Source organism: Fundulus heteroclitus, chromosome 2 (genome assembly GCF_011125445.2).
Source record: "Fundulus heteroclitus isolate FHET01 chromosome 2, MU-UCD_Fhet_4.1, whole genome shotgun sequence".
NCBI classification, from domain to species: domain Eukaryota; kingdom Metazoa; phylum Chordata; class Actinopteri; order Cyprinodontiformes; family Fundulidae; genus Fundulus; species Fundulus heteroclitus.
In genome coordinates, this window is record NC_046362.1 from 17,958,980 (window position 1) to 17,979,553 (window position 20,574).

At 39.4% G+C, this 20,574-nt stretch overlaps 1 protein-coding gene across 1 annotated transcript; it reads right to left on the reverse strand.

The window, feature by feature from the left end:
• Window positions 1-1,880: 1,880 nt before the first annotated feature.
• blm (BLM RecQ like helicase) lies at window positions 1,881-19,491 on the reverse strand. Its single transcript, XM_036149900.1, has 21 exons — window positions 19,397-19,491; window positions 17,088-17,857; window positions 16,846-16,981; window positions 16,305-16,402; window positions 16,103-16,217; window positions 15,356-16,014; window positions 14,879-15,055; window positions 14,437-14,555; window positions 14,050-14,163; window positions 13,860-13,958; window positions 13,628-13,776; window positions 13,413-13,519; window positions 13,008-13,168; window positions 12,718-12,913; window positions 11,420-11,610; window positions 11,178-11,322; window positions 10,883-11,082; window positions 6,674-6,869; window positions 6,467-6,589; window positions 6,210-6,396; window positions 1,881-2,869 (listed from the first exon to the last, which is right to left on the reverse strand). Exons 1-21 carry the CDS (start codon window positions 19,489-19,491, stop codon window positions 2,683-2,685), a joined length of 4,224 nt encoding a protein of 1,407 aa, XP_036005793.1. The 3' UTR covers window positions 1,881-2,682.
• Window positions 19,492-20,574: the final 1,083 nt, after the last annotated feature.

Below are 20,574 nucleotides of genomic sequence, written 5' to 3' on the forward strand. Positions count from 1 at the left end.
AGTTGATAGTTGTGCGTGGGAAATTGGAGCACATTAGACACGACTGAAGGGAAAATAGTACAAAAGGCTGATTTGAAACATAGTTTTGCAATAGCAGGCACTTTGTCCTTTGCTGTTCGTGTAACGACTCGACAGGGTTCTCTCTTTTTTTTTAAACCTCCCTGCAGCTGCACCTCCTCTGAAGGCCCGGTGGTGCTACTTTTCTGTCTGCTCTGGTGTAACCCGAGCCCATCAGTCCCTGGTGAAGTTGTAGTCCTGATTGGGGGGGGGGGGGGGGGGGGGGAGGGTAGCATGCTCTTTGGCGGTGTGGCTGGATCCACTCCTGTAGCTCAATAATCTGGTGGTAATCACTGGTGCAGGCGACAAAATGTCAAACCAACAGAGCTACACTAGCAGGCAACCTGTCATCCTCTTCATGTGGGAGCTTTTTTTTTTATTATTATAATTGTCATTTTCATATAATTAAGTCGATGCAACGATAAAGCACACTTTTCAGAACAACAAGCGAAGGAGGTTTGTTTTTACTTTTGTTTATACACCCATGCATTGTATTTATTGCTCTTTTATGAAGGTCAAAAAGTGCCACCATTCAATAAATAAAGACTTGCTCAAATGCGTCATAATCTATTCAAAATTCAAGACGTCATCTAATAAAAAAATAATTGTTTACATTTTGTTAGTTATAGAAAGCATTTCAGTGTAATATGTTTAGATTTTCTGCTCACCTTGCTCTGCTATGTCAAAGACCAGAGCTAACACGGCTCTGGCCAATACAATTGGTCAGAACTAGACCTGCTGAACCAATTAGATGCCGATCCAAGTACGAATGAGGAGCTGCAGTGACAGTTTAAATTGTTCTGTGCCGCAGGGAAGCGCAGTCACAAAGAAATTCGTCAATTCCATGGTATTCAAATAGTAGAACCTCTTAAAGAACCTCACATTTAATTTCGCATTAAATCTTCTCAGATGCAAAATTTTTTTTTTCATTAGATAATGTAAAAATCAGTAGAGATTTAAACATTTATTTATTACCTCGTGGCACTTTTTGCGTTCCATGCTTCTTCGCCCCCGCCATGTTGCTGTTGTTGAACGTTTATTTCAAGTCTGCGTAGGTGTTTTATTGACATCTATCAGCGTTATGTAGCTTTCAGTGGTCTCTCTCTAAACATGCAACATTTTTTTTTTTTTTAATGGGCAGCATCATTCTAGGAGCAATAAGCAGCTGTAAGAGCACAGGGTCGGGGTGCACGGGTTTGTGGTTAGGAATGCATTAAATGATTTTCATAATGTCTATTTCTTTAAATAAGCACATACAAATCTGCTGCTGGGTTTACTGACAATGACCTACTACAACGTTACTGAACTGAGTAAGATAGCATTTTGTAACACGGCTTGAGTTTTTTTTTATTCCGCTGTCTTTTTTTCTTCCTGGTTTATCAATTGACATGTTGTTCCTTGTGCCTGGATCCTACAATAACCAAAGTGGCAGAAATTAGGGAACAGAGTCGCTTTTAGCAAAAGATCTCCGCGTCTTTTAGTTTCATGGTATAAAAGGGACAGTGTCTGAAAATACTGATTATATAAACTTAGGTCGGTTTGCATTCAACATTTGTATTTTATGTTTACATGTATTTTTTTTTTATGTTTTGATTTTTTGGACAGGTGGCTATAAGGTTTGGTCAGATGGGCAACTGTAATAAATACCTTTTGTCTGATTTTATAAAACAAATAAGATCAGTACTTGAAGCAGACTTTTACATGTGTTTTGCACTGAAAGGTTAAGTATTGATTTCACTTTTAACTGTTGAAATATAAAAAAAATGACATTTAGTTTTTTTCTTACACCATTTCAGGCACATAAACAGAGGTTCAACTTCTTCTTTTTTTTTTTTTTTTAAAGACAGTATGCAGAACAAATCAACTTATTAATTTTAACCAAATGTTCATATTTAATCCTGGCAAGCCATGGTGCACAACACAATTAATGAAACTTGCCATGACCACCCAGCTCTGCTTTCTGCTCCTCTGTCACGTCCCAGCACACAAACCCCCATGAAACAGCGCATACATGTCAGGTGTTTGTGCACTCCTGTGTCTGGTGGTGTATTTTGTAGTTTTCCTTGTTTTTTTCCCCTCCTTCGATTGGAAATTGCTGTTTAAATTACGTTATATACCTTAAAAAAAATGTAAATCTCATATAAACCCATGTGCCAAATCCAGTTCTTGTTTCGTCTGATCCATTCCAAACCCATGTTTGTACTGTAGGCAAGCTTCTGTACAAGTCAGTATAAAATATTGTTTCTCTCCAATAGTCCCCTGTATCTGGTGCCATTAAAGGAAACTATTCAAACTTGAAATAAACATTAAATAATAAAAAACAAACAAAAAAAATGACGTGTCTGTCGCTGTGGTTTCTGTAAGCACAGTTCTCTTTTCTGCAAGCAAATAAATGCAGCTTGGAGAAATAATCATACAAAATCTTTATTATAAAAAAAAAACAAAAAAACAAAAAAAACAAGATCAGCAGAACTCCAGTTACTGAGGTCTAACTCTTTACATGCCACATCAATTTACAACATATATATATATATACACACACCTTTTCATATCTGTACATGAAGTACAATACTTACAGTGAAAAGATGTTACAAAACATTGATGAGGCAGAGATTCAAGCAGATTTTAGCTCATGTAAGAAAAGGTTGACTTTAAAAAGGGTCGCTGGTTGCTCTGAGGCATAGGGACAGACATGAATCCTGGTCTCCTGCCCCCTGGTGCAGCTCCTGCAGAGCTTGCGGACCCTCGACCTGCACTTTGGGAGCCCCCCCTGGAGCCGGAAGATGAGGACTTATTGTTGCTGTATCCACGGCTAAAACGACAAAAGAAAAAAAATAAATAAAAAAGGTATCAGAAGAGGAAACTCAGCACCGTCCACCCACCAAACTACAGGTACTTCTGTTTTTGCTTTTTTGGTCACAGTTAAAATGTTTAAATAATCATCAAATAATAAAACAGAGACTTTTTGCATTTCATTCATTAATGTATTGTGAATGGGAAAAGATTTATATTTGTGAAATATGTAATTAATTAAGTTTCTGTATAACCGGAAACATGACCTTTTACCTAATGGTGGCACATGACGGCTCCGTGCTTATGGCAAGCCGTTTTAACATAAATTCGGTTTTACCGCCCTTACATTCGAGATATCTCAAATTGTTTTATGACTAGACGTTTTAGCAATTTAAGATATCTGTAATTGTATTTTGACTAGTCAAAATACCTATTCCAGATATCTCTAATTACATTCTGACTAGTCGAAATGACATCAGATTTTCCATTGAATTGTATGGAAACGTCAATTCAAGATATCTCGAATGAATTACTGACTATCTGAAATACCCATTTCAGATATCTACAATTAAATTACGACTAGTCAAAATTACAATTCAAGATATCTTAAATTTAGTTTTGACTAGTCATAATTCCAATTAAAGATATGTCAAATGCCACCATAATTCAAGATATCTTAAATGTATTTTTGGATAGGTGAAATGTAGTTTTGTATGGCAAGCCGTTTTAACATAAATTCGGTTTTATCGCCCTTACGTTCGAGATATCTCAAATTGTTTTATGACTAGACGTTTTAGCAATTTAAGATATCTCTAATTGTATTTTGACTAGTCAAAATACCTATTCGAGATATCTCTAATTACATTCTGACTAGTCGAAATTACATCAGATTTTCCATTGAGTTGTATGGAGACGTCAATTCAAGATATCTCGAATGAATTACTGACTATCTGAAATACCCATTTCAGATATCTACAATTAAATTACGACTAGTCAAAATTACAATTCAAGATATCTTAAATTGAGTTTTGACTACTCATAATTCTAATTAAAGATATCTCAAATGCCACCATAATTCAAGATATCTTAAATGTATTTTTGGATAGGCGAAATGCAGTTTTGACTAGTAAAAAATAAATTTAAGATATCTTGAATTGTAATTTTGACTAGTCAAAATTCCTTTTAAGATATCTTGAATTGTAATTTTGACTAGTCAAAATTCCTTTTAAGATATCTCTAAATGAATTAGAGATATCTTGAATTATTCAGCTTTTCCATTTAAGATATCTTAAATTGACATTCTGACTAGTCAAAATGACGTTACTGATATCTTGAATTACGAAACGGCTTGCCATATTTCATCACACAGGAACCGGAGGCGTGCGCTTTTGTTTTCAGAGAAGCTAAAGGAGGGTGCTGTAATGCTTTGTGCTGTCTCGCATGTCAAAATCAAGAGCTAGCTGGCTTTACCATAATTCCCAAGAGGCAGATGCTTTACCACAGTATAAAAACTGCATCTGGTTATTAACTGAACTGGCCCGGTCTGAGGAATATTCCTTATTTCCAGCTTGGACATGAGTCGACAGTAGCGCTTTCAGCTAGCCGTTTTTCAGTGCATTGTGTGCGTCGGCAGCAAGTAAATCCGAAATTCATTGCAAATTTCATAAGCATTCTTCAAGTATACTATTTTCGCCCTCTCTGCATATCCCATACTTAAAAAGCTCTTTCTATATTGTGGCATTTTCTTACAATTTTGTCGAAAACAGCCAGCGCCATTGAATGTTCAGGCAGTTTTGGGCAGCTTACAGCCAATAAGGGGCTTACACGCAATGTCTTATTTCAGATATCTTAAATTGTAATTCTGACTAGTCATAATTACGTTCGAGATATCTTAAATTACATCTACGGATGTGTGACGCTTTCAATGACGAATCCGGTGACGTAATTTGAGATATCTTGAAAGGAATTTTGACTAGTCAAAATGTAATTGAAGATATCTTGAATTATTATTCTTCCTAGTCAGAATGTAAATAAAGATATCTTAAATTACCATTCCGGATAGTCAAAATGTAGTTTTGTCTAGTCAAAATGCAATTTAAGATATCTGGAATGTAATTAGGGATAGTCAGACGAAACCGAATTTATGTTAAAACGGCTTGCCATACCGTGCTTCCTTTAACGTCACTCGATGTTGGCAATAACGTACGATTATTATTTGGGTAACGTATCTGTTAACACCGGTTGGGTAAGACGGCGCCCAATGCCAGACATGCCGTCAAGAGTAGGGCCGGGTATCGATTGTGGCTCTACGGTTCCCCACGAGTGAATGCTGCTTGTCGGGACTTTGATGCAATCAACTGGTTTCCTTATATAGGACATTTTTGACCAATCTGTATAATCTGACCCAATCTGTATAATATGATTGAACTTGATTTTGTAAAGTGCCTTGAGATGACATGTTTCATGATTTGGCGCTATATAGATAAAATTGAATTGAATTGAATTGATTCACATTTCAACAATCGATTTGATTCCAATTCTTAGGATTTTGAATCTACTCTTAAATTCGATCTGACCTCACATTAATTGCTGGTATTACATTTTTTTTTTAAGATGTTACATGGATTTCATGACTGTGTAGTTATGCAACATATTGATACTAGTAACATATTAACATTCAACAGCAACTTAATAAAGTAATGGTAGTTAATGGTGGCTGTAAGGACCAAGGCCTCTCCCTGAAAGTTGAGACAACTGCTTTCACAAACATGCTGTGGGGCAGAAAACCCAAATAGATCCTGGGTAGAAAAGAGAGGATGCCAGAGATATCTACAGCTGCTGTTTGGACACTAACCTGGAGAATTATTCAAAAAAAGAAGTTAAAAATTCACCTCCCGGAGTTGAGTGTTGTTTTTTTTTTTTTAATCGACCTTTAGTTACATGAATTGATCTTTAGGAATTAGAATTAGAATCAATTCAGAATTGGAAAATATTTTTTTCTTTTTTTTAAACAACCCAAGTCAAGAGTGTTCGCAGGTTTACTGAAAGGCACTGCAGAGGGTCAGGCTCGGTCCGGCATTATTTACAATTAATTTATTATTTAAGCAAACCGGATTATGGTAGTCCTGAGATACTGCCGCTAGATGAGATCAGTCCAACATTCAAACATGGCGGTGGTAGCCAGATTATGAGGAGCGCACAAAGGCCCAGGTTGGTCTGGATAGCTTTTTTTCCTTGACTAAAAATGAAACTAGCATTTTAATCTACTTTCTGTATTTAAGTGGGTCATCTTGGTGAAACAATAACATTTGTCTGATGATCTGAAGCAACAAGGTAATGGAAAACAAGACTGGATGTACCCTCTAGAAGAGTAGCCTTGGTTGCCGTATCCTTTTCTCTTCTTTGAATACTTGAAGAATGGAGCTTTCTTCCTCTTCCGGCCCGCAGCGGACTGGTTGGAGAAATAGGTGGAAGACTCTGTGTCGTCATCTTCTGGGCATCTTGGGTCTATCCAGCCATCTCCAGTACTTTCAGTCTGCTCGTCCACTATAGAGACAAACTTCATCACAACACTGTATAACACACACACGCAAGAATAAGGTGCGTGTCCCCCTACCGGGTAGCTGCCATTCGGAGTATTTCTGAAGCACTTTAATGACTTCAGCTCCATACTTTTCCAGTTTGTCCTCCGTCACACCGTCGATTTGCAGGAGGACTTCAGGATCGGAGGAAAGTCTCTCTGGGGGTTGGAAGGCAGTAAAGTGTTAGAAAACAACGCATTCAGTGCAGATCCAACTGTCTGGTGCACACTTTCAGAAATTACCAGCTATTTTCTTCACGGTGGCGGTGGAGAAGATATTGTAATAGTGAATGCCAAATGCTTTGCCCAGCTGCTTGCACAGATCTATCAGCTCCTTCAGACACTGCTGAACCATGGCCTCTCTCTTGGAGACGCTCTTGGAGACAGAAGCTTTTTGCTTCCTGACGCTGGACGCGCTCTCCGTTTCGTAGAACTCCACCTGGATGTGACAAATATTTAAAAAAAAAGGTTATACTCCGGCGTCACGCTGCCCTAACTCTGAAAAGACCGTTTGAGCCGCTGAGTAAATCAGGTTTAGCAATTATGTAAAATGAAACCGTTTTTACTGAAATCTAGTGATTTCTTGTAGACCAACTATGTTTCTAACATATAATCAACTGGAGAAAACAAATATTTTAGAGACAAAAGGTTCTGGAAGTATGAAACCTAAAATTAATCTCAAGGAGCATTTTTAGTGTTTTTCAAAGCAGATAATTACTTATTAACAATTATTGTTATTCTGTTATTTACAAGACTGTAATGTTCACCTGCACTCCTGACTGTTATTATTGTAACAACTGTTCACATGCATCCTGCACTACTAACTATGACTGAATATTGATCTGCACTGCTGACTGTTTATTCACAGTACCAATTGTTTACATATACATTTGCAATACCGTACTTTAACTGTAATATGCAATTACCTTCCACTGCACTCTAATTTAAATAGCTTCTGTCCAAACTCTATTCATTTTATAGTCTCTAAAAGTAGAATGGGAGGCAGATCCTTTAGCTATCAGGCTCCTCTCCTGTGGAACCAACTCCCAGTTTTGCTCTGTGAGGCAGACACCCTGTCTACTTTTAAGACTAATCTTAAAACTTTCCTTTTTGACAAAGCTTATAGTTAGAGTGGCTCATGTTACCCTGATCTATCTCTATAGTTGTGCTGTGATAGGCCTAGGCTGCTGGAGGACATCAGGGTCTAATTTTCTCACTCTACTGATTTCTACTGTTCTCCAGTTTTGCATTGTATTACATTGAAATGACTATCGTCATTTCAGCTTTTAACTTTTTGCTCTCTCTGTTTTTCTTCATAGTAGGTACACCTGCTCTGGCGTTCTGTTAACTGACATCATCCAGGGAAGACAGATCACCCACTACTACCATCTAATGTAGAACAGATTACTAGATCAATGTGTGCTTCTGTGCTTTTTTGTCTCTCTTGTTGTGTCTCTGCTCTGTCTTCTGTAACCCCAGTCGGTCGAGGCAGATGGCCGTTCATACTGAGCCCGGTTCTACCGGAGGTTTTCCTTCCCGTTAATGGGGAGTTTTTCTTCCCACTGTCGCTTCATGCTTGCTCAGTATGAGGGATTGCTGCAAAGCCATGGACAACACAGACGACTCTTCCTGTAGCTCTACGCTTCTCCAGGAGTGAATGCTGCTTGTCGGGACTTTCATGCAATCAACTGGTTTCCTTATATAGGACATTTTTGACCAATCTGTATAATCTGACCCAATCTGTATAATATGATTGAACTTGATTCTGTAAAGTGCCTTGAAATTACATGTTTCATGATTTGGCGCTATATAAATAAAATTGAATTGAATTGAATTAATAGCTACCTGTATATCATGTTCACAATTCTGCCTATAGTAATAGCCACCTGTACATATATTCATAGTACATGTAAACTCTGTTATAATAATCATCTTTATATTATGCTATTCTACATATCTGTAAAACTCTATTCATAGTAATATCCACCTGTATATTATATTCGGTACATATCCAGCTGTAAATTTAGTTCACAATACTAGATATCTATATATTATACTCATAGGACAAATCAGTAAAATTCTGTTAATAATAGTATCTATCTCTATATTTATTCAGTAAAAACTCATGTCCTGTACATATGGAACCATTGTTTATCCTGCACTTGCTGCTATTGCACTTCTGGTTAGACCTAAACTGTATTTCGTTGCCTTGTACCTGTACAACGGCAATAAAGTTGAATCTAATCTAATCTAATAAAAAAAAAAGAAAAAGAAAAAAAAAACTTTTTAGACACTAAGGCCCCGTCCCCACAGCAGGCAAATGTGGCCCAAATCTGACTTTTTGCAGGTCACACAGCATTTAGAGGCGATGGCCGTTAGCATTAGCAAAATGGACGGCAGCCGCCTGCCACATGCGCTGCTCAGTGGAGGGACAGCAAGATTTTAGACCTCATGAAAACTTCTGCTCAAGTCGGCTTGTATAGGAACCGTTTGGATGAGAGACATAAGGCACGGCCGTGCGAAACGTGTGTAATGCCGAAGGGATTTTCACTCGTTGTAATCCACTGTCTCGGATTTCAACAGGAGCAGCACTTGGTACTCTGCTCCCGTTGCAAAGCGATTAAAATGACTGCGGTGAGTACCCTGCCTCTGGAGTCTAGATGAGAGGCGCCGACATTATTAAATGCTGCCCTCTACTTCCTAAACTTTTGAATGAACTCTGTCTCTGTGAAGTTGGTAAAAATCCTTGCCCTACTAGTCCTGGCTTCATCTCCGCCGCCAAACAGACCTCCGTTTAGCCAAAATTTAGTAAAATGCACTTTCACTTTTGAGAAAGTGAAAGTGCACCGTTGTTGTCTTTTGCTGTAAACACAAATCTGGCTATTTTCTTGGCTAAAAAAAAAAGACAATTTCTAAACTGAATATGCGGTCACCCACACAAAAAAATGATCTAGTCAGTCAATCTATATAATGTGTTTCAGTTTTGATATACTAATCTAAGCTACCTTTCAAAAGTATTTTACTTTATTGAATGAGTCTGTAAATCATTGCCTTGCAGTGATTTTGCACTGATTTGGTTTTGTTATCACAACTTTACTCTGGTTGTCTTATCAATCAATCAATCAATCAATCAATCAATTTTATTAGTCAACTGCAATTTGCATTACAATCGAAATTTCAGTTCCAGTACAACCGTCCATCGGAACGATTGACTGAGGCCTTGCGTTGCCAGGAACACACACAGTCGGCCGCTAGCGCTAGCCGTGAGGTGCGTTCCCCAAACTGCCCCAGACATTGATGCCTGTTTGTAGTTTCCCTACATAGGGTCTTCAATCCACAACAACTTCCAGTTGTGTTCTCAGTTGCCTTGTGCGCACTTTCTTTATTTCACACTTTCTTTGTATTCTTCTCAACGTCAGATATACATATATGACGAGTAATGAAACTGGGCTCAACTGAAAAGAAAAAGGTGTAAAAATTTAAAAGATTATGATTATCTATACCCTGCAAGATTAATTTTCCTGGACTGTCTCTTTAAAGTTTTGATGCCTTTATGCCAGGGTTTCTGCTACATGTCATTGATTGTGGCGCACTGCCACAGCAAAATAAAAGCCGCCGTACATTCAAAATGTTTTTTTTAATACATGTTAAAATAATGTCAAGTATATGATAAATATAAATACACCCTATATTATTCATAGACTATATTAGCACACTTAACCATAACCATAACCTGAGTTTGAAATCAATTTAAATATCATAAAAAATGTTAGTGTACTTTATTTTGAAAAACCAACATCACCTGCTTCTTCCTACCTGGCTGCAAAGCTGGCTAGCAGCAGCAACATCGCTGTGCACAGCGGTTTTGCCCATTTAGCATTTTTGTTGCTATATTTAGCGTTTTTTCAGACGCCTCTAGCAACTTTTTTGTTTCAATGGTAATTTTACCAAAAGCATCAGTCGTTCTGGAATCGTTGGCAGCAGCGAGATCTGCTATAATGGGTTCCTCCTTCCCTCAGCGTTGTCTTACAGGCACACCACAGCTGCCTCGTCACGTAAATGTAGTTTTTAAAGTTGACTTTTTGTTGTGTCTGAAACCGTTTCACGAAAATAATTCCCTGAATTTGATTCACACACAGCTTCAATCACTTATTCACCTTATTCACTTTGTGTGCCTCTGATAACTGTCTCTTTGGTACCGTTTTATGTACCGTAGTGTGGATTCAGGCAATGTATTAACATTCATAAATCATTTAATAAAAAGGTCATTTTTAGTTCCAAAAACATTTAATCACTCTTTTTAATAACGTTTTGGTCTTGGCTAAAGCTCTCCTCCACCCTGGGTCCCAAATGTATGAACAAATATATAGTAATGAGAAAATGAAGTCAAATTATGCCCCTAACTAGAAAATATTTCATAATCAATCCCGTTGTGTGTACCCAGTTAGTTACCTCCATGTGCCCAGACAGTATGTTCGTTGCTTTTGGTCCTGCAGAGATGTAAGACACCGCTTGGCCATTGACGGTGATGTAGAGATCCTCGACCAGAACGTTATCTAGAACAAGTTTCTTGAAAAGACGGTCTGCATTATGGCGAGAGTAAGCAGCTCCCATCCCATACATTCCTGTCTGGACCTTGGCCGATTTAGCCCCTGGAGAACACGTGTTTCCAAACATGATACACAGTAAGTAAGACATCATCTTTTTTTAAATGCTGGTTTTCTTACCAGGAAGTAGAGGCGCTTACCTATAAAGATGTCCACGAGCATGTTCAGTGTCAGTCGGTTCTGCTGAGGTGTCTTCCCAAACCTTGCTCCGACTTTCTCACAGTTCTCCTGGACAAACCTCACAATCTTCTTCACATCGTCGGTCACCTTCCTCAGTTTATATTGCTGTATAAAAAAATAAATACATAAAATGAAACACTGCTGCGCCTGTGTCATGGGCTTCTCGTACGAGCCTTAGCTGAAAACGAAAACGCGTTCCTACGTTGGGTCTGGCACAGTTATCACAGCTGACGTCTGGATGGTCTTTGCAGTAGTTTCTGTTGAACGTCAGCTCTCCGAAGTAGGCGAGCAGCTGAATTCTCCTGCAATCCATCATGTTCTCGCAGAAGTGCACCATGCTGTGTAGGTTGTTGTAGTGAGTGGCTTTGGTGTGTCTGTCGCCTTCTCTGTCCACTGATAAAGAAAGCACAATCTGAGACCACTTAAAGGGACAAAAATATGAATCCCACACCAAAAATAAAAAATAAAAACACAAAAACATGTTCAGCACCATTTATAACCCTGAAATACCTAAATTTATTTAATAACTAGTAGGCTCAGGCAGGTATGAAAACTTAATCCAGTCTTGGGTCGAATTATCACAGCATCACAGTAGTTAAAAAATATTCTGATGGGATTTGTTTTTATTTAAAACTGAGAACCAACAAATATTCCCAAATATACCAAACTGACTAGCAGTGTGCTAACCTGACCCTAGCCAAATTAATTTCGCTCCGCCTAGCTCCACTCATCCATCTGGAACATTTCCATAGGAATGGCGTTTCAGAAGGCTGGGCCTTATCAAAAATCCTTGCATATGATTGGATAAGCCACTTGTCTGTCACCTTTATCGACGTGCTATTTTAACTACTCACACCGAAGCTAACCCGTGACGCTGATGAGAGCGACGCAGGAAAAAAAAAAAATTGCCAAATCCGGTCGGGAGAAGGGCGAAAACATCGTTTCCACCAACAAAAGCCTTCAGAGCTGTTCTCTGATGTTCTTTTGATGAAACAATATTAGGTAGATTGGACAACACGGAAGAAATAGCAGCATCAATGTTAACGCTTGCTTCCTCGATGCGAGCCGCCATTGTCTGAATCAGTCTCACGGTCGCTTCTCCACTACGTCACATCTATGAAACTCCAGCCCTGCGTCCTGATTGGCTGGACAATAAAATTGGTTGGAGAAATCATTCTCTATGGGAGATGTCCCAGATGGATGTGAGTGAAGCTAGGCGGAGCTAAGCGGAACGAAATTCATCTGGCTCGTCAGGTTAGCAGTGTGCACCCACAGGTAGGCGAGGAGGAACAATGTGCTGGCTTATGGTCCATCCTCCCAGAGAAAGAGTTCCTCTTATATTGTTTTCAATTAGGACTTTAAGGCATAGGAACAGTACGAAGGAAACTTTTTTTCGTGGTTTTGTGGCCATTATTATTTAAAACATTGGTTTAATCACAATATCAGTAACCAGCCCGTGCCGCCATAACAAGTATAGTTTCATTTTAATTTATCACATACTGCTGATAATCCTTTTAATGCGATGGACGTCATTGTAGGAATAAAATAGGATGCAGTGAGAGATCTCTCCATCTCTGCCAGCTCGTCCCGACTCCTGATAGTAACCCTCCACTGATTTAGGCAGAGTGGCGTGGATCACGTAGCGCACGTCAGGCTTGTCTATACCCATGCCAAAGGCTATGGTGGCACAGATGACCTGCAGGACACAAGAACAAACAGAAACCAATCAGGATCCACAGGGCGGCTTAACCCATCTTGATTCATTGATCTTCCACGAGTTGTGATCTGACCTGGCAGTCGTCCTGATTGATCCATTTGCTCTGCACATATTCTCTGTCGCCGTCACTCAGTCCGGCGTGATACGCCAGGGCCTGTATTCCCGCTCTCTTCAGACTCTCCGCCAAGGCATCGCATTCATTACGAGACAGGCAGTACACAATGCCAGAGTCACCTGCCGGGGTCAGAGACGCAAAAATCACTAAAACACAAAACATGCCAAGGTGGGGGAATACTTCAAGCGTTATTCTTTTGGTATAAATGCGCAATGAAGTGACAAATAATAGCAGGAGCTCTAGCCAGACAACTTTTTCTTATAGTTGCCCTCAAGTCTTCACATGCAGTTTAATTTTTAACCTCGCAGTAACAACAGCGTTCCACAAATAGCAGCAGAATCCGAGGATGACTGAATTATTTACGCGGGTAGTGCTTCTTGATCCAGCCGATGCAGTCCTCGTCAACCTTTTTGGGCTTCTTGGGCAACACCGAGTACTTGAGGTTTGCCCTGTTGAAGCTCATAGTAAACCTGGGAAACAAACAGAAAATATGCAGTTTAGCCCCGGCTGTTTGAGGTCTGCGTTCAGAGCTGCGGCCATAAATAAATGATGCCGTCTGACAAATGCAAAAACATTACACTTGCGGTCGGCTCATATTCAGCTGGTTGAGGATGTCTTTTTGCACCCGGGGGTTGGCGGTAGCCGTCAGAGCCATCATTCGTACGTTGGGGAACTTGTGACGCAGTTCGTGCAATTTTTTGTAGTCTGGACGAAAATCATGACCCCACTGAAAAATGTAGCGACAATTGAACAACTCATTAAAGATTAATAACACAATATAAGCATGCTTTAAACTGTTTATACACACACCTGACTGACGCAGTGTGCCTCATCGATTACAAAGCGGGCTAGAAGACCTCGTTCGTATAGGTTTTGCAGAGCTGAGATCAACCTGTTGCTTGCGCTCACCTTAAAGGAAATACAAAACGCCCAAAAAAGGTTTACGTACCAAGAAAAGAAACTAGCCTAAACTTTACCAACACAAACCACAAAAACTGACCTTTTCAGGTGTGACGTACAGCAGTTTAATGATCGGGTCTTTCCTGGAGAGCTGCATATAAATCCTTCCTGCTTCGCTATCACTTTTATCCCCAGATAAACTCGTTGCTGGAATCTGAAATTCAGGAAACATCTAAGTAACTTCATATTGAATTATTTTTGTAATGGTTAGTCAAAGTCTGAATATTCCCAATAAAATGTATTAAGTTCAAGAAAACTAAATATCAGCAAAAGATTCTGTCGCCGTCTTACATCCAATCAGAAAACATTTTTTGTTTGATGTAGTAAGTAAGTAAAATTAAGAGTTAAATGAGCGTAACTTTATTGTTTGGTTAATAATCTTTCACAATTTTTCATCTGAACACCCCCCCCCCCCCCCAACACTTACATCTAGGGTGGTGAGTTTCTGGATCTGGTCGACAATAAGCGATTTAAGCGGAGAAATGACTACAGTGACTCCAGCTGAGATACAGGCAGGCAGCTGGTAGCACAAACTTTTACCCCCACCTACAAAACAAGAAAAAAAATGTAAACATCAGTTTGAGAAACACAGTTTACAATCGTTTACAGCAATAGATCCTGTAACAGGTACACCCAATAAATGTGTAATGTGCCTATTAGATGAGCCCTTTGATGAAAGCATCTGGAAAAGGAGGATGAAAAATGCAGCAGCTTCTTATTGTTGATGTTCAGATTGCTTGAAACGCTAACCTCTTTTAAAATAGTAACCAAAACTACAGCATTTCCTGTATATGAACAGTCTGACAAAGCAAGCAATGGTTCATCTTACTGGAAAGAGTTTATTTTAAATTTAGTCAAATTAAACTAACCTGTTGGCATCAAAACAAATGCATCCTCTCCCAGAAGAGAAGCATTAATTGCTTCCAGCTGATTAAATCTGAACTGATGGAGTCCAAAACGCTTGTGAAAAATCTTCATCATCTCCTGTGAATGGGGGAAGTTAAAGCCTCGGTAGCGATCGTGCGCTGGGTTCTTGAAGTTGGGCTCTACAAAATAGGACACAAAAGAAGAAGAATCTGTTAAATTGCATCTTAGTGAGCAATACACTAATATTGAATAGGAACATAATGCTGTGTACTGTGTTTGCTCCAAACATCTTGTTCGTATTACGTGTGAATGCATCACTAGACTGATAAAAAAAACAACACTTTAGCGAAAAACTGCCATCTAGTGAGCGAATGTGAAACTGCACTGCCTCAAAGGGTTTGAGAAAGAAAGGAAAATAGCTGTTTTTTCGTGCTTCTTAGTGTAAATATACACATAATGTGGCTGGATTGTTGCCTTGCCTGGTGAATAAATCTTCTGAGGTTTTGGAGCAGAGACAGGAGTCACGGGTTTCTTGTCCCATGACGACTGGTTTGGTCCTCCTTCTTTCACAGCGGCTGGTGCAGTGCTTCGGTTTTGACTCAACACAGAAGAGGTCGGGGGTTCGTCAAAGTAATCAGGGATGTCAGAGTCGTTTAAGTCATCAATATCAAAATCGTCATCATAGAAGTCGTCTGCCTCAAAGTCTGCTGCAGCTGCAGAGGCTGGCGCTTTGGATTTGTCTTGCTCAACATCTTTTGACTTCTTGGATGAGAAGAATAGATCTGCCTCATCTGCGTGAGAGCTTGTTTTCTCCGAGGAGTTATATGCTGGTTTTGTGAAGCTGGGGGGTGACGGAGAATCACAAACACTCTCACTTTCTGCGTAAATAGTCTTGCTGTCCGTCCTGTGCCGGGGGTTCAAACTGGACCCATCAAAGCAATCGGAGTGATAGTTCAGAGAAGATCTTTGGGGTGGGAGATTTCTTTTACTGTCCACAGGCAGGGAACCGCTGGGTGACAGACTAGATGCACCACAGCTGGAAAAGGCATCTATGAAGCTGCCATCCGAAATCACCGTGCTGTCTGGTTGCTGCATCATCCTAGACAAAGACTCAGCCCCACAAGCAAGAATCCTCTTCCTGCAAGAGAAGGGGAGCGACTGCAGTCATACTCGGATACCATCGGATACGACACCAGCGCATCTTCTGCCGACCGAAATGAACAAACCTTTGGGCTCTCTTCAGCAGAAGTTCATTCCCACAGGACAAACCGATCAGTTCATGTTCAGGGATGGAATCAACCAGAGCGCAAATGGCCTCCATAGCACTAAACAGTTGTTCCTCTGCAACAATGAAAATAAATCAATGGTAAGACAGAGCTAAAGACACCAGAAACAATAAAAACGTAATTAAAAGGAAAACAAACTCACTTGTTTTGTCACTGGAGAGGTGCGTAGAAGGCAGAGTTGTGGCATGGCCGTTTGGTTGGAAAGTATTGTCTCTGCTCTGAACTTTACCTGATTGAGTTCTTTAGAAAAGAAGAGACTATATTAACTTTTTGAAATGTCCAGTCTATCATACAAGCAGATGAACAGATTCAAGATAAGCGGGCTTAAGATAAATCCAAATAGATTTTCAATCAAATGCAGTCACTCTAACAATACTATCTACATAAGTAGATGTTAAAGATTGAAAAAAGCCATTTTAAATGTTCCTCTATGAAATACATTCAATGGTAAATACAAAACAAATAGAAGCTAACTGAACAGAAAATGTTTGTATGATAGATATTTGGTCAAAATGACAAACTTTACTATTCAAATTTGCCCCGTTCTCAATCCAATAAACAAGTCAGTCGATGGACACAACAACAAAATGGAACACGGAAGAAAGCATGAATAAACTAATATACAAAAAGTCTTAATCCTGATAGCAAGACCCAACAGACAGTGATGCATAATATCTGCCCACCTTGTCTCTGCTGGAGAAGTTGTGTACGAGGTCGCATCAGGAGGAGGCGAAGGAGGAATGTAATCAACGTCTTCCTCAGGCTCAGAGCTGTCATTCAGATCTATCACTTTTGGATCAACCCATTTTCCCTTTTCCCCTGAGAGGCACAAAAATATTCCACCATCATCCTTGTATGTCAGTACACTTGTTAGAACTGTATCCGCTTTCCATATTCAAACAAAATAAAGCAGAGGACCATTTACCTGTTTTATCTTTTAAAGGTTCAGATGCAACGGCGACCTCATCGTCGCTGTCACTCAACACAGACGTCACATGTGGAGGAGGACAACGCCTTCTGGTCCTTTTAACAGGAGAATCCTCCACTTCCTGTTCTGAAGGTTCGTGAGCTAAACTGGGTTCTGGTGAAACGGTTTTACCGACCCGGGATTCCTCCGTCTCCATACAAGACTGGTCACTGCTCTTCTTCTTCGACTCCGCTTGTAAGCGAACAGGACCGGGGCTTTTTTTCCCTCTGAACTCTGGGAATTCATCAGAAGATGACATCGCCATGGCCACCCTCGCCGATTTCTCTGAGCAGATGGAGTCATTTTTTGATTTGGCGGGTGTTTCAAAGTCTTCAAAATCATCCCAGTCATCCATCGGGAAACTAGATACATCCAAACTTGGGGAGCCGATTCCTTTCCCGCCACAGGAGGGCTGGTTGTCAGGTTCAGCAGGAGCAGCAGTCATCCTAACGCCAGCCTCTACCGGCGGCGACTCCCTTGCTGAAGGGGAGTTGCCTGCTGGGCTGGTGAAATCTGACGTGCATTTTGAACTTGGAGGGAAGAAGCTGTTGATTTTGGATTTTTGAGTTCTTTCAAGCTTGTTTGAAAATGTTACAGGAGATTTAGTCACCAGGCTGTTCGTGGGCACATTCACGTTCCTGTTTGCCAAACCATTTGGACTGTTTACCTTGGTCGGGTATTCCACTCTGGTTGTGCCTGATGAGGATTTCTTTTTGAACAAGAAAGCCCTGAAAGTTAAAAACAAGTGTTGTATTTTTAAAAAGCTGACCGTTTCGAGAGTTTGCAATGGCAATATATTATTTAGAAATATTACGATGACAGTATCTCGTCTTTCTCACATTGTGTATGCTTCCAGAACGCCGTTTGACTTTTAGCACGGTGGGCAAACTTATCTGTGTCAGATGTGGCCGTCTAATGCAGCGAGGCTTCATCCAACAAGCCAAACATTTAATAATTTCTACAGTTCTATTAACAGCATTACAACTCAAGTTTTGGTCTGACAAAATTGAAGATTTGCATGGAGACAAGTCTCCATTTTTAAACCAACTAAATAGCTTCAGTTGACATTTACTAGGACATATACAGTAAAAACTAATTATGAGAGACGTGGGCACGAGATGAATTAATCTGTACATGGTCCTGACAGTAGTTAATAATTTAAGGATTTAATTATAGATAGATTTGTGTGTTTGTTTTAATTTTGAAAATAGCCTTTTTTGCAGTACCGAATTACTTTCAGCTGAATAAAAGATCATAACACATCAGCTAACGTTTCAAAACACCACTAAAAAGCTACAGCATTCAACAAAGATCATCTTTGTCACCTTTAAAACGCTGTAACAAACAAGAGCTTGGTTGCGGTTGAAAGCTTTCCTAATGCTGCTTCAGTGGTGTGACATTATGGAAGAGTCTGTATGTGGAATTAAACTAAATGTCCGATTATGAAAGCTTTCAAATATTTGTGCAAAAATATGATAAACAGTGGGAATAGAAAACTGTGGTGAGAGGAAAGGATTGCGGATAATCTTTTCACCTGTATGTGGGTATGTATGCATATTGTCTAACTTTTATGTCTGTATATGCATGCAGGAGATTCCCCAAGTTTACCATATCGGGTAGTATTAATATATTTACTATTTATATATTATGCGTGAATGCAGCAACATCATTTGGTCAATTATGATTATTGCTTATCTTGTAAACAAAAAAAGGCAGGTTATATATGATGTAAGGTATTCTATCCACTCCTTTGACTGGGCAAACAAGTTTTTTCTTTCAGTGTGTGTGTGTTAAGGTTACATGCATGCCTGTTCTATATATAAATAAATCATTAAAAAAAAATCTAAATACACGAGTCTTGAAATTATTACACACGGACCTACTGATAAATATTTTGTTTTATAGGCTCAATATGTAACTCTTTTGGTAATGCTGATAAAAAAAGACGGATACATTTTTTGATTCCTAGTTAAAGGAATTGCATAAGCGTTTTTAAATACATATTTATATACTTGGTAAAAGTGTCTTTGGTAGAAGCAGCAAATGTAGCTCTTCAGAACTTGAAACTTGACTTGTTATCTTTCACTTATTCATTGAAAAATGACAGAAAAGATAGTTCTAAAGTCCCAGTGCTATAGTTTGAACGGATAAGCAGCTGTTATCACAGAACGCTAAATAATAAAGATAAATGACTCCTATGATACTAGCTAGCACTCAGAGCTATTAGCCGCTTTCTTCGCTCTCTGCTGGGAAGGAACAACACTTACCCCGTTTTAGGTTTAGCCAGAGACAGCTTGCTCTGAGCAGCGTTGTTGTGTCTCGCCAGCTGTTCCTTCAGGTTGTTTTGAGGCAAACCAGACATTATTAGTGAGCGGCTGGGCTAGGTTGTGCTAGCTAAGAGGCTACAGGAGTTCTGCTCACGAGACGGCGCTCAGCGTCTCCCCTAAACATTGCTCGCGACGCCAGACTAGAGCACGTGCGTGTGGTTAATCACGCCGCCTGTTCGTAGATTTTAACGTCCATTAAACTGGTGCAAAGCCTTAAACTGCTAAAACGGCCACTTCAGGCTGCAGGACCAGGAAAACAACGAACTCCAGATTTAGCGCCCAGTCAGTAAAGCGAGTCCTCATTGGTTTATGATTACCGCGAAAGAGCATTCTGGGAGATGTAGTCTTGACGTGTGTGAAGGGAGCAGGATCGTTCGGGTAACACTCACTGAGCTATATTATACACTGGAGTGCTAATCACCGTCTGTTTGAACGAGTCGCTGTGAAGCCACCAGCCGCCATATTGGTACTCCATATTTCTCCTCAGTAACTAGAGAATATGTGCGCTACAGCATCGAATAACGATGATTTTCTCATGTTCAGGGGGGGCTTAAGACTTTTAAAATGTCAAATGCCATATGGTTTTATGTTATGTTCTAAAACTATCAAGTACTGAGAAAGTCATGTGCTGAAATATTTTGCATTTTATTCATTTAAATATAAATGTTTAACATTTATAAATATATAAATAACAATATACAAAAACATATATTTACATATGTGTATACATATATATACATAAATACATATACACATACTTATATACACATATATATATATTTAATATGAATAACATGTAAAATATTTCAGCACCTAATTTCCTAGTAGTTGATAGTGTCCACTGACTGTAGAATTACCTGTAAAACGTTTTCACTCAGCCAGAAAACTGCTTGTTGTTGCAAGCAAATCCTATGGGATTCTGTGAGAGTAGGGAGTAGCAAGATGGCGGCCAGTGACTTCAGTTTTTCGGCAAAATCAGCACTCCAGTGTATTATATAGCTCAGTGGTAACACTACACTAAAGTCCCTTAGATGATCATTTAAGGGACTTTACACTACACTAATCACATACCATACCAACTTGAAACTTAAAACTGAAACAACTTAAAACCTATCGTT